This window comes from Mustela putorius, unplaced genomic scaffold (genome assembly GCF_011764305.1).
Source record: "Mustela putorius furo isolate JIRA1106 unplaced genomic scaffold, ASM1176430v1.1 tig00003909_pilon_pilon_pilon, whole genome shotgun sequence".
NCBI lineage: Eukaryota > Metazoa > Chordata > Mammalia > Carnivora > Mustelidae > Mustela > Mustela putorius.
Genome location: NW_025422057.1, coordinates 34,745,666 through 34,760,850, shown reverse-complemented (window position 1 = coordinate 34,760,850; position 15,185 = coordinate 34,745,666). Strand labels below are relative to the sequence as shown.

At 37.9% G+C, this 15,185-nt stretch overlaps 2 protein-coding genes across 3 annotated transcripts in view; one reads left to right on the top strand and one right to left on the bottom strand.

The window, feature by feature from the left end:
- The window catches only part of FGFBP3 (fibroblast growth factor binding protein 3), a 132,473-nt gene that overhangs the window by 25,340 nt on the left and 91,948 nt on the right, over window positions 1-15,185 (bottom strand). The gene's annotated exons all lie outside the window — the stretch shown is intronic.
- BTAF1 (B-TFIID TATA-box binding protein associated factor 1) overlaps window positions 1-15,185 on the top strand; it is a 98,753-nt gene that overhangs the window by 11,212 nt on the left and 72,356 nt on the right. Inside the window, exons 2-4 of the mRNA XM_004749665.3 lie at window positions 4,320-4,443; window positions 9,105-9,219; window positions 12,083-12,229. Coding sequence (XP_004749722.1) covers window positions 4,320-4,443; window positions 9,105-9,219; window positions 12,083-12,229 — 386 coding nt within the window. The remainder of the gene's footprint in view (window positions 1-4,319; window positions 4,444-9,104; window positions 9,220-12,082; window positions 12,230-15,185) is intronic.

Genomic DNA, 15,185 nt, shown 5'->3' with positions numbered 1-15,185 from the left:
TTTTTTTTTTTTTTTTTTTTTTTTTTTTTTTTTTTTTTTTTTTTTTTTGACAGAGAGAGCACAGGCAGAGGGAGAGGGAGAAGCAGGCTCCCTCTTGAGCTAGGGAGTCTGACACGGGGCTCAATCCCAGGATCCTGGGACCATGACCTGAGATGAAGGCAGATGCTTAAGTGATTGAGCCACCCAGGTGCCCTGAGCCTGATATTGTTATAAAGAATACATGCAGCAAGTCCACTTACAGTAGCATAAACTTGATCTAAGACTAACCTGTTCTTTGTAATAAAACTAACTTAATTTTTTTTTTAAGATTTTATTTATTTATTTGACAGAGAGAGATCACAAGTAGGCAGAGAGGCAGGCAGAGAGAGAGAGGAGGAAGCAGGCTCCCTGCTGAGCAGAGAGCCCAATGCGGGACTCTATCCCAGGACCCTGAGATCATGACCTGAGCCGAAGGCAGTGGCTTAACCCACTGAGCCACCCAGGCGCCCAAACTAACTTAATTTTTGATAATTTTGCCTGCCATATAATATGGAAGATTTTTTGGTAAAGATTTTATTTATTTATTTTAGGGAAAGCACAAGCAGCGGGGAGGGGCAGAGGGAGAGGGTGTTGCAGACTCCCTGCTGAGCAGGGAGCCCAATGCAGGGCTTGCTCCCAGGACCCAGGGATCATGACGTGAACTGAAGGCAGATTCTTAACAGACTGAGCCACCCAGGCATCCCAGATGTTTTGAAATTTTTTTTTTAAGATTTTATTTATATATTTGACACAGATAGAGAGATCACAAGTAGGCAGAGAGGCAGGCAAAAAGAGGGGAAGCAGGGAGCCTGACATGGGGCTCAATCCCAGGACTCAGACCATGACCTGAGCTGAAGATAGAGGATTAACCCACTGAGCCACCCAGTGACACCCCTCTTTTTTTTTTTTTTTCAAGATTTTATTTATTTATTTGACAGAAACAACGAGAGGGGGAATACGAACAGGGGGTTTAGGAGAGGGAAAGCAGGCTTCCTGCCAAGCAGGGAGCCCGATGTGGGGCTTGATCCCAGGACACTGGGATCATGACATGAACCAAAGGCAACTGCATAAATACTGAGCCACCCAGGTGTCGCTATCTGAAATTTCTTTCTGCAAATTTCATGGACAATATCATAGAGTCACAGCAATGTGCAGATGTTTGTTGTGGAGGTTCAGAGATGATCCTCAAGAACTTTAACATCACAAGTTGATTTTTTTTTTTAAGATTTTATTTATTTATTTGACACAGAGAGAGAGAGAGAGGGAGAAGCAGGCTCCCTGCTGAGCAGAGAGCCCGATGCAGGCCTCAATCCCAGGACCCTGAGATCATGACCTGAGCTGAAGGCAGAGGCTTAACCCACTGAGCCACCTAGGCGTACCAACATCATTACTTGATTTAAAGATGAAAATAATTTAAGGGGAATTCTGAGAGTTATATATGGGATGGGTAAGGGAAATCATTTTATGGGGAAGGGACTTAGTCTTAGAACTTTTAAATAACACCAGCTGTCAAAAAATTTTTTTCTCCCTTTTCTTACTGTCTCTGAGTCACTGTTCACCAAATCCTGTAGCAAAACCTGATGAATGAATGGGTAAAGGCAAGTATTTAGATGGCCTTGAATTAATAAGGAGAAATATTGTGTTAGCAAGTGGGATGTGTCTGTATATATAAAGTAAATTAATTTTTGTATGTCTTACAAAAATTAATTTCTTTATAATCACTCTGTGTGCCATTCAGTATATTGGAAGCAGGAACTGTTATATTACTCCGGTTTATGCCACTGGCTTTTTTATTACCTCACATATTTTTCTTAAAATTTGTCCTTCCTACATACCCTTAACTATAAATTTGAACCTTACCTCTTAGTGTTTTGTTCGGAAGCAGTTAAAAACTTTTTATAATACTTTTGGCCGTTCTTGAACGTTCTTGTATTTTAGTTCTATTTTTTATTAATTACAATGACTTTGTGCTTGTTAGTGACTGGCTAGTTTGATAAATACTATCAGAAAAAAGAAAAGAACAATTCTGTCCATTTCATCTGCCTCTAAAGCTTTATCTTTTCTTATAAAAGGTTTTCAGAGCTTTGTTGTGTAATTTTTTTTAGCTCTTTGTGATAGAAAAATAATCCCAGAAGTAAAATATGAGCTTCATTGAGTCCTTACTTTCTATTTCTTATTAGATAAAATTTGAAAATATATTCACTAAATCTTCCCTCATATAGGATTTAACTTTGCCCCTTGTCATCCTCTATCTTTTTAAAAAATGTTTTTACAAATTTATTTATTTATTTTAGAGAGAGAGTGTGCAAGTGCACAAGTGCAAATGGTGGGGAAGGGCAGAGGGAGAGGAGAAGCAGACTCCCAACTGACTGTGAAACCCGACTCAGACTCCATCTCACCACCCTGAGATTATGACCTGAGCCGAAACTAAGAGTTGGATGCTAAGCTGACTGACCCACTGGACCCCATCCTCCATCTTTTTAAAAGTACCCATTTATTCTATATATGAAGTATGAAGCTGCCTTCTTCTCATTACCTACAGCATTCATTTTGCCTCACTAATTAGTAGTATGATAGGAAAGCTACATTTATGATATGTGCATGGTTGATGGTAGTTACTTGTGACTTTGCCCTTCTAAAACCTTAGGATTTTCCTGTATTCCAAAATAATAGTAACACAGTGTTCCACTTCTTATTACCTATTTCAGGTATAAGGCATTGTGGCTTTATTCATTGGATAAATGGCAGAATTGGAATTTGAACTGTGGTGTTGTAGCTCTAGAATTGATGCCATTATGCTATATGCCTTTCGAAATATTTTACTCAGAGATCTTATTTATTGCCATATTTGTTGCTTCTATACAAATGGCCCCATATACCTTTATACCTTTAATCTCAACTCTTCCTGAACTTAAGATCTCTATTCCAGCTATCCTTTTTGGTCTCTCCTAGCTATCTTGTCCCTGCCGCTAGTAAACTTACCAGCTTTTCCCATGGTATTTTCTCCACTGTTTCTTCCCATTTTAAAAATGACATCTTTATTTTCTAAGATTCAGAGTTCGAGAGTCCTTTAATTTTCTTGACATTTCGTTATTGTACCATGTGTGTTTACTGTCTGCAGCCTCTCTCTCAATTTCTTCTTTTCTTTAATTTTTAAATTTTATTTATTTATTTGAGAGAGACAGAGAGTGTGCATGTGAGCGGGGGGGGGGCAGAGGGAGAAGCAGACCCCCCCCCCCCAGCAGGGAGCCTGATTCCAGGCTGTGTCCCAGGGCCCTGAGATCATGACCTGAGCCAAAGGCAGCTGCTTAACTGACTGAGCCACCCAGGCACCCCACTCCCAACTTCTTTCTATGCTTCTTCCCTAGATGGTAGTTCAGGTCTGTACTTTTAACCTAAGACTCTCTTAAAGCTTTCTTCCATTACACTTCATGCTTCCTACTGCTGCCAGATTAATCTTCCTAAAATAGAGTTCCAGTTCCATTGCTTTCTTGAACACAAACCTTCATTCATGATCGACCTATTAAGGTCCATCTCTTTTTTTTTTTTTTTTTTTTAAAGATTTTATTTATTTATTTGACAGAGATCACAAGTAGGCAGAGAGGCAGGCAGAGAGAGAGAGAGAGGGAAGCAGGCTCCCTGCTGAGCAGAGAGCCCGATGCGGGACTCGATCCCAGGACCCCGAGATCATGACCTGAGCTGAAGGCAGCGGCTTAACCCACTGAGCCACCCAGGCGCCCATCTTTTTTTTTTTTTTTTTTTTTTTTTAAAGATTTTATTTATTTATTTGTCAGAGAGAGAGGAGCGAGAGTGAGCACAGGCAGACAGAGTGGCAGGCATAGGCAGAGGGGGAAGCAGGCTCCCTGCCAAGCAAGGAGCCCGATGTGGGACTTGATCCCAGGACGCTGGGATCATGACCTGAGCTGAAGGCAGCTGCCCAACCAACTGAGCCACCCAGGTGTCCCTAAGGTCCATCTCTTAACACCATTTATTTCATGAAGATTTTTCAGTATTACACAGTTGGGGTTATGTAGTATTTATTACCTCTGTTCCCACTCTTCAGAGCACATTTGTACTTCTTTTCTGACACATATGTTACTGTCCCCTGTATTCTAATTATTTGTGTACTTGCCTTCCTGCTTATTCCTACCCCCAACTGCAGGTTCCTTAATCATAGAAATTCTCCCACAGCCCTAGAATAGGTCTTCTTCATTCATAAATGCTCAACACATTTATTGACTTAAACTTATACCTATGAGGAAACATGTTTCAGAATAATCATTATATTTTTGTTATTTTAGGCTTGATCGTCTTTTTATCTTACTGGATACTGGCACTACTCCAGTTACAAGAAAAGCTGCTGCACAGCAACTTGGAGAAGTGGTAAAGCTTCATCCCCATGAACTAAACAATCTTTTATCTAAAGTAAGAACTCTTTTTTAATTTTAGTATAAAGCAATTGTAGAAGTTTGTCTGTGGATAGGAGTAGAACAATAGAAATTGTTTTATTTTAGTGGCAATTTGTGGTCTTCCAGTTCCATTAACTATCTTACTATTTCTCCAGATTTTTTTTTTAATTTGGTCTTTCTTTTTTATCACAAGATTTAAATTTTTTTTTTTTTTATACATCAAGTTTAATTATCTTAGGGATTTGACAATATATAACCTTTTGCCTGTGGCACAAATTTGAATCTGACCCAATTTGGTAATAAGTTGTTAATCTAGTCTGTTAGTGGTCTGGCTTGTTCCTAACGGCTAGTAATTATATCATAGTTGACAGTCTTAAAATGGATTGAAACTCATGGGAAATAATGGAAATATATGAGAAACTAGTTACTACATTTTAAGTTATCACCTGTTTGAAAGTGGAGGTTTTCTGCTTCGATGGATCAGTGTTTTCAAAATACTAGCCTATATTCTTTCCCTAAGCAATGACTGTATTTTTACTGAACTCTCTGGGCTTGTAGAAGTGTGCTTGATAATGGTAAGCAACACTTTCCATGTGTTTAATAATTCTCTGACATGCAGGGGCGCCTGGGTGGCTCAGTCAGTTGAGCATCCAAGTGTTGGTTTCAGCTCAGGTCATGATCTTCTGGTTTGTGGGATTGGGCCCCATGTGGGCTCTGACCTCAGTGGGGAGTCTGCTTGAAGACTCTCTCCCTCTGCCCCTGTCCCCAACCCTCCCTCCTCATGTGCATGTACATGTTCTCTCTTTATCTCTCTCTAAAACAAATCTTGAATAAAATCTTTTTCTGGCATACGAAGTAAAAACTGGAGTGCTTTGTGTGTTGGGGGCTTGGATTGGAAAGAGGGTGGGAATAGAGGATAGGGTTGGGATACAATATGGAAATCCCAAGGTCCCTTTCTTCCTGCTGGTCTTATTCCCTCCTTCCTTCCCTTCCACCCACCCACCATTTCTTCCCTCCCCACCCTTTCCCTCCCTCCCTCCCTCTCTTCCTTTCTTTTATTACCTTTATTTACTTATGTAAGAGGGAGAGAACATATGAGCAAGGGTTAAGAGGAAGGAGGAGAAGCAGACTCCCCACCAAGCAGGCAGGGAGCCCAGTGTGGAGCTTGATGCCACAACCCCAGGATCACAACCTGAGCCAAAGGCAGATGCTTAACCGACTGAGCCACCCAGGTGCCCCTTATTCCTTCCTTTCATTCTCATTTGTCCCTTCTTGATTCATAGGAGTAAGAGTTCTAAGACCTTTTGAATATACAAATCTCTGTGATATGGTTCCCATCATGAGGGCTGACAGTAACTTTTCCAGTGTATTTACAACTTAGATATTATCAGAACTTTCTAACTAATACGTAGATGAGGAGACAGCGACTTGATATCCACAGGCTCCATATTCTCAGAGTGAAGAGGGGCATGTATTAGACACTATTCTACTCATGCATAAGGTAGGGTATAGAGAGGCATACCCATTTCTTCTCACCCTAGGGTTTTCCCCTGAATGATTTGAAACTGGAAACAGCAGAATTAATTTGTGCTGAACTGAGGAAAGGTTTCCAGCCTTCTGAGTTCTGGTCTTCTTAACTTAGATCCTGGCATATTGGCTGTCATCAAAGAATTCCAAAAGAGGCAAAGTTTGTATTTTGTACCTTCTCCCCTCTTACCTTCTCTTCTCTCCCCTCAGTGTTTTCCTGTTGCATTTTGGTTTTGTTTTTAAAACTCCTTGTTGTGTGATTCAGTTGTTTATCTTACTTGTTTAAAGACTTTTTAAAGTTTTCTTTTAAAGATTTTATTTTCAAGTTATTTATTTTTAAGATTTTATTTTTAGTATAGTGCTTGTATTTACAGTCCCAAGACCAAGAGTCAGATGCTCCACCCACTGAGCCAGCCTGGTGCCCCTCAAAAATTTTAGATACGTGCAATCATCACCGCAACGTAATTTTTAAAACATTTTTATTTCCTCAAAAAGAAACCTCATGCCCATTTTAGTAATTCTCCATCACTGTCCCTCCCATATCTACTCCTAGGTAACCCCTCATCTACTTTCTGCCTGTAGATTTGCCAGTTCTGAAAATTTTATATAAATGTGACTAGTTTATTTCACTTAATATTTTTAAGTTTCTTTCATATTGAAGCTTGTTTCATTACTTCATTCCTTTTTATTGCCAAATAATATTCCATTTTATGGATATGATATGAATATATTATGTGGATATATCACATCTTATCTGTTAATCAGTTGATGGACAGTTGAGTTGTTTCCCCTTTTTGGCCTTTGATGAATAATACTGCTATAAAAATTCATGTACAAGTTTTTGTGGGGCATATGTTTTATTTCTCTGGGGTTTATACCTGTGGATAGAATTGCTGGATCATATAGTAACTTTTTTTTTTTTTTTAAGATTTTATTTATTTATTTGACAGACAGAGATCACAGTAGGCAGAGAGAGAGGAGGAAGCAGGCTCCCCACTGAGCAGAGAGCCCAATGCAGGGCTCGATCCCAAGATCCTGAGATCATGACCTGAGCCGAAGGCAGAGGCTTTAACCCACTGAGCCACCCAGGCGCCTCTATAGTAACTATTTTTAACTCTATGAGGAACTGCCAGACTATTTTCCAAGCTGGCTCCATTGTTTACATTCCTAACAGTAGTGTATGAGAGAGCTGATTTTTTTTTTTTACATCCTTGCCAATGCTTGTTATTAACTGACTTTGTTCCCGTACTAGTGAGTGTGAAGTGATGCGTCATTGTAGTTTTGACTTGCGTTTTTCTGGTGACTAGTGATTTTGAACATCTTTTCACATGTTTATTGACCCTTGGTATATCTTTTTTGGAGAACTCTCTCTTCAGATCCTTCACCCAGTTCTTCTTTTTTGTGGGGGAGGGAGAGAGAGGGAGAATCTTAAACAAGGCTCCATGCCCAGTGTGGAGCCCAGTGTGGGGCTTGATCTCACAACCCCTGAGATCATGACCTGAACTGAGATCAAGAGGCAGACGCTTTACTATCTAAGTCACCCAGGCTCCTCTAGATCCTTTGCCCATTTTTTTTTTTTTTTTTTAATTTATTTGACAGAGACAGCGAGAGAGGGAACACAAGCAGGGGGAGTGGGAGAGGGACAAGTAAGCTTCCCGCTGAGCAAGGGAGCCTGATGTGGGGCTTGATTCCAGGACCCTGGGATCATGACCTGAGCCAAAGGCAGACACTTAATGACTGAGCCACTCAGGCGCCCCTCCTTTGCCCATTTTTAAGTGGGATATTTGTTCTTTTAATATCGAATTGTAATAGTTCTCTATATATTTTGGATACAAGCTCCTTACGAGGTATTTCATTTGCAAATATGTTCTTCCAGTCTGTGGTTGTCTTTTCACTGTCCTGATGGTACCCTTTGAAGCATAAAAGTTATCAATTTTGATTTAGTTAGATTTATCCCTTTTTCATATCTCTTTTGCTTTTTGGGATCATATCTAAGAAATCTTGCCTAGTCCAAGGTCACAACAATTTACCCCTGTGTTTTCTTCTAAGAATTATATAGTCTTACTTTTAGACTTTTGGCTCATCCTGAGTTATTTTGTTTATATGTGTGTGGTATTAGGTGTTCACAATAATTATTTTGTTGCCCAAGCACCATTTGTAGAAAAAACTATTCTTTCCACCCATTGAATTATCCTGGCACTCTTGAAAATCAGTTGACCATAGATGGTTTTTTTCTAGACTCTCAATTCTATTCCATTGGTCTGTGTATCTGTCCTTTTGCCAGTACCACACTGTCTTGATTACTGTTGCTTAGTAGTAAATTTTGAAATCAAGAAGTGTGAGTATACCAACTTTATTATTTTTTTACAAGATTGTTTTGGTGATTCTCGGTCCCTTGCATTTCCATATAAATTTTGGGATCAACTTACTCATTTCTGCAAAAATCTCAGCTAGGATTTTGATAGTAATTTTATTGAATCAGTAGATCAATTGAGGGAGTATTACTTACAACAGTATTAAATTTTTAGATCCACAAGCATGAGGGGAGGTGTCCTTGTGTTTGTTTATTTAGATTTTGTTTCATTTCTTTCAATGGTATTTTGATTTTTTCTGTAGTTTTCAGTATATGAGTCTTGTACTTTGTTAAGTTTACATTTAGATATTTTATGCTTTTTGGTGCTATTATAAATGGGATTTTAAAAATTTTATTTTTAAATTGTTTATTGAAAGCATTTAGCAAAACAGTTGATTTTTGTATATTGATCTTCTATCTTCCAGTCCTGCTGAACTCACTTGTTCTTTCTGCTAGTTTTTACAACTTAACCCTTTGCATTAAGTAATGGGACTTGATGAAAATAAACCTTTTGTTTTTTACTGTATTAAAAGGTAGGTTATTTTTTTAATGTATTAAGTAATTTTTAACTGAAAGTTTCCTGTTTCCTTTTTTTTAAGGTATAGTGATATTCCTGTGAATGATAAAATTTGTAAATAATATTAATAATTCTAAGATGTTTTATATAAATTTGTATGTAAAGTCCCAATAGCTGCTAAATTACAATTTAATAACAAGTAACTTTGTATTTCTCTGTTCTGGCTACTTTGAACAAACAATATTTTTGGTATAACTATTCTATCTTATAATTTTTTAAGGTGTTGATATATTTAAGGAGTACTAATTGGGATACCCGGATTGCAGCTGGACAAGCTGTTGAAGCTATAGTGAAAAATGTACCTGAATGGAATCCAGTACCAAGAACCAAACAAGGTGCTTTTAAGTGGTAAAAATAGTTTGTAGTAAATATCTACCTATAGAATTAACTATACATTTTATATTTTAATAATTTCAATTTTAATTTAAAGGCTTAATTTTTTCAGATACAGTTTGTCAGTGATTTTCACCATGCATTTTTTTTTTTTTTTAAAGACTTTGAGAGAGAGTGCATGTGAAGGGTGGGAAGGGGCAGAGGGAGAGGGAGAAGCAGACACCCTGCTGAGTGCAGAGCCCCATGTGTGACTCAGTCCTAGGACCCTGAGATCATGACCTGAGCCGAAGGTAGATAGCTGACTGAGCCACCCAGGTGTCTCTTCCACAATGCTTTTAAATAACTACTAGATAAACTATGTTTTCTTATATATATATATTTTTTAATCAATCTTTTATTTATTTTTTATTAACATATAATGTATTATTAGCCTCAGGGGTACAGGGTTTTCATATATATTTTTAAAATTATTAACTATACAGTATGCTTGATTTATTTATTTATTTATTTTAAGATTTTATTTTTATTTATTTGACAGAGAGAAATCACAAGTAGGCAGAGAGGCAGGCAGAGAGAGAGAGAGAAAGGAGGAAGCAGGTTCCCTGCTGAGCAGAGAGCCCGATGCGGGACTCGATCCCAGGACCTTGAGATCATGACCTGAGCCGAAGGCAGCGGCTTAACCCACTGAGCCACCCAGGCGCCCCCAGTATGCTTGATTTAAAGAGATTATTGCTTCTGTCAGGAATTTATGTCTTTAAAAAAGAATCTAAACCAGCGCAGTGTAAATAGTTGAAGCAGTGTTTTTTCTTGTTGCTGGGAGAATAGTGTAATTATTTTCTAAATTTAAGCACATTTATGTATGGGTATTTGGAGGGGTCTTTAGTTTCTAATGTTTCCTTTAGATGTCTTTTAGTGGAAATTATATTTCTGACTGCCTGAAATAATATTTAAAAATGAACATATGCTTTTAAAAATTTGTAAAGGTATACATTTTAATTAAACAAAAAAATTTTTTTTAAAGATTTTATTTATTCATTTGTCAGAGAGGGTGTGAGAGCCAAGCAGGGGGAGAGGTAGGCAGAGGGAGAAGCAGGCAGAAGGAGAAACAGGCTTCCACCTGAGCAAGGAGCCCAATGTGGAACTTGATCCCAGGACCCTGGGATCATGACCCGAGCTGAAGGCAGACACTGAACTGACTAAGCCACCCAGACATCCCTAAATGAAAATTGCTTTAAAGATTTCGTTTGTCAGAGAGAAAGAAAGAGAGCACAGGAGGGAGCACAAGTAATTGAGGTGTCAGGCAGAGGGAGAAACAGGCTCCCCCCTGAGCATGGAGCCTGATGTGGGACTTGATCCCAGGACCCTGGGATCATGACCTGAGCTAAAGGCAGACACTTAACCTACTGAGCCACCAAGACATCCCTTAAGTGAAAATTTAATGTGGTGCAGCCTGATTTCATTTTCAAGTCATTTTGATAACATCACTTTTATCATACATTTTAGCTTGTCTAAAATTTTTGCTTTAATTATTTGGTACCTGTTATGTTGAGAGACTGTATTAATTTGTTCTCTCTCAAATAAAATATGTAACTAGAAGTTATAACTTGTTTTAAAAAGGAGCTCTTTCTTTTTTAGCTTATTTTCCCTGCTTATTTTGGTATATAGAGATATTAGAACTCAGATTCTTTTTATAAAACATTAAATTAGTTAAACCCGCATTAAAATTTATGGTAAGGTTGCTTGTCATCACTGAAAAAACTAAAATAATTATAGTTTAGTTTAATAAATGGATTATATGCAAGTACTAGCTAAACAAACTGCTAAATGAACAAGGTAATATATTTAAAAATTTATAATGGCATAACACTTTTTGGGGGGAGGAACGCAAAACATTTAATGATACTTTTAGGGATGAATATATAATTTTAGCAATTTACCAGGAGATTTTAATTTGTTCATATTATGAGGAGTCCTCTTGAATGAATAGCTGCTTCATATCGTAGATACTCCTTAGGTGTAGGAACAAATGATGCTTATTAGTTTTTATATGAATAAGTCTGTTTGTTTTCCAGATTAGCACTGTGATGAACTCAGTCTGTTACCTTGGTAGTATTTTCAAACAGTTAAACAGTAAATGGGTGGGCGCCTGGGTGGCTCAGTGGGTTAAGCTGCCGCCTTCCGCTCAGGTCATGATTTCAGGGTCCTGGGATAGAGTCCTGCATTGGGCTTTCTGCTCAGCAGGGAGCCTGCTTCCTTCTCTCTCTCTCTCTGCCTGCCTCTCTTCCTACTTGTGACCTCTCTCTCTGGGTCTAATAAATAAATAAAAAATCTTAAAAAGTTTTAAACAGTAAATGGAGATAATGTATTTTAAAGATTCTATTTATCTATTTGTCAGAGAGAGAGAGAGTGCATGCACACAAGTGGTGAGAGCAGGAGGCTGAGGAAGAAGCAGGCTCCCCACTGAGCAAGGAGTCCGATGCAGGACTTAATTCCAGAACTCTGGGATTGTGATCTGAGCTGAAGGCAGATGCTTAACTGACTAAGCAACCCAGGCGTCCCAATACAATATAATATTTAACAAACATTTCAATATGGGATCCATTTCTTCATAGAATAATGTGCTTTTGTAATGAAAAACAGCTATACATACACCCAGCGACGTTCTCATAGTTTGTACAAGAGGAACCACCAATTAAATAGTTTATTCATAAATAAGTGCTGATCATAAATAAATTCACAATAGTTTTTCTACTTCCTCTGCCGTTTACTTTCCTTAAAATGTTACATGGCCACCACAGGTGGCTATTTTCTTTCATTCTGCACTTGGTTTTATGATTGAATTAAATATTTTTCAACCTCATTTAGAATCTACTTCAGAAAGTGCTATGGAAGATTCACCTACTACAGATCGATTGAATTTTGACCGATTTGATATATGTAGATTGTTACAGCATGGAGCATCACTTTTGGGATCTGCTGGTGCAGAATTCGAAGTACAAGATGAAAAATCAGGTATGTAGTAGTCTTGTAGAAGAAAGTTTGAAATGTTTGTGTTCAGGCTGATTTATTACTTTGTATGCTACATATCAGTCATGCAAAATCTTAATAGATGTTACAAAATATAATTTGATAGACATTTGCTGTTGGGGAAGGGGAGGCATAGTGGGTGGAGAAGACAAGCAAAAGTATTTGGTCTAAAACTATACCATATGAATATTTTCCTCCTTTTAAGTGAATATGTGCCATAATTATAAATTGTTAATAAGTTACATATTAGTATTTCAGCAGGCGTTTTATTATAGAGAAATTATAAAGTGTACCTCAAGAGACTGGGTCAAATAAATTTTAAAAGCCAGGATTAGTACAGTTTTTGATACTGTTTTCATAATTCTGGACATTTGAGAGGCTTTATGACAGCTTTCTTTTTATCATGTGTTTTAAAAATTTAAATAATTGGATCTCATGCTGGTGACCAGAGCAAACACTAAAAATGAAAAGATAAATCTTGGAAAGGAAATCGTCCTATTGTCTTTAAACTTACAGAATCCATCTGGATATAAAATAAAATTTTTGGCCATTCAGAATTGATGCCTTGAGTAGAAAAAATTGATGTTTTTAATGGGTTTCTGTAAGTAAGTTGCTCTTTTGACTAAAACCAAAACAGAACAGTTTTTGTTGCTAATAAGATTAATTACTCAGACACATCTGTCTAGCTAAATTAATGAAATGATCACTCATTCATCTTAAAAAAAATGTTAAACAGCCATTTACTCTTGCTTAATATAGCTTCTATCGAAGGATCTCTGGTTAACCTCAGAACAACATAGGTTGTTGAAATGTGCAGGTCCACTTATGTGGAAATTTTTTTCGGTAAATTCAGTACGGTACTGTAAATGAATTGTCCTTATGATCTTAATGTTTTCTCTAGCTTAGTTTATTTTAAGAATATAGTGTATAATGTACAGATATGTGTTAATTAACTGTTTATGTTACTGGTTTTTGATCAACAGGAGGCTATTAGTATTTAAGTTTTGGAGGGGTCAAAGTTATACACAGATTTTCAACTGCTTTGGGCGTCAATGTCTCCAATCTCTGTCTTGTCCAAGGGTCAATTGTAGTTTACTTATTTTGGGGAAAGAAGAGGAGAATTTGGTTAAGTTCCAGAAAAGCATAGTTTTTCTAATAAGGGAGGTAGAAGTCATTTCAAAAACTTACTGATTTGAAAAAAATTCTCTCTAAACAGTAAGTTTTGTTTACTGATTTTACTGTTGTACTCATATGAGAGATCATTGGCCCTTATCCAGGAGTAAAAGTCAGTGTCACCATTGTCACTTAAAAAAAATATGTATTTGGGTCTTATCCTTGAGATTCAGATTTAATAGCTCTGTAGAGAGTTCTAGGACATTGTATTTATTTAATTTTTATTTTAATTAAAAAATTTTTATTTAAAATGAATTTATTTTTTTTTAATTTTTATTTTTTTTAGATTTTATTTATTTATTTTGTCAGGGATAGAGGAAGAGAGAGAGCGAGTGAGCACAGGCAGAGAGGTCTGGAGAGGCAGAGGGAGAAGCAGGCTCCCTGCCGAGCAAGGAGCCCGATGTGGGACTCGATCCCAGGACGCTGGGATCATGACCCGAGCCGAAGGCAGCCGCTTAACCAACTGAGCCACCCAGGCGTCCCTAAAATGAATTTAGTTAACATATAGTATGATAGTTGCCTGTAACACCCAGTGCTCATTATCAAGTGCCTTCCTTAATGCCCGTCATCCAGTTATCCCACCCCCCACCCCAACTCCCTTCCAGAAACCTTGTTTCCTGTGGTTAGAGTCTCTTGTGGTTTGTCTCTCTCTCTGTTTTTATTTTATTTTTCCTTCCCTTCTCCTATATTCATCTGTTTTGTTGTTTAAATTCCACATTGTAAGTGAAAACATGGGATTTGTCTTTTCTCTAACTTAAGTCGCTAACTAGTTCCATCCATATCATTGCAAATGGCAAGATTTCATTCTTTTCTTTTTTTAAAGATTTTTTTTTTTAAGATTTTATTTATTTATTTGACAGAGAGAGAGAGAGAGATCACAAGTAGGCGGAGAGGAAGGCAGAGAGAGAGAGAGGAGGAAGCAGGCTCCCCACTGAGCAGAGATTCCAGATATGGGGCTCGATCCCAGGACCATGGGATCATGACCGGAGCCGAAGGCAGAGGCTTTAACCCTCTGAGCCACCCAGGCGCCCCAAGATTTCATACTTTTTGATGGTTGAGTAATATTGCATTGTATATATACCACATCTTCTTTACTCATTAATCTGTCGATGGACATCTGGACTCTTTCCATAGTTTGGCTGTTGTGGACACTGCTGCTATAAACATTGGGGTGCACGTGCCCCTTTGGATCACTGAATTTGTAGCTTTAGGGTAAAAACCTAGTATAGTGCAATTGCTGGGTTGTAGGGTAGGTCTATTTTCAACTTTTTGAGGAACCTTCATACTGTTTTCCAGACCGGCTGCCCCAGCTTGCATTCCCACCAACAGTGTAAGAGGGTTCCCCTTTCTTTTCATCCTTGCCAACCTGTGTTGTTTCCTGACTTCTTAATTTTAGCCATTCTGGCCAGGGTGAGGTGGTATCTCATTGTGGTTTTGATTTGTATTTCCCTGATGTTAGGCACTTTTTCATGTGTCTGTTGGCCATTTGGATGTCTTCTTTGCAAAAATGTCTATTCATATCTTCTTGGGCTCTCCATATTTTGGCTGTTGTTGACGTTGCTGCTATAAACCTTGGGGTGCATGTGCCCCTTCAGATAATTATGTTTGTGTCCCTTGGATAAATATCTAGTAGTACAGTTGCTGTAGGGTAATTGTATTTTTAACTTTTTGAGGAATCTCCATACCTTTTTCCAGAGTGGCTGCATCAATTTACATTCCCACCAATAGTGTAAGAGGGTACTTTTCTCCACATCCTCACTAACATCTG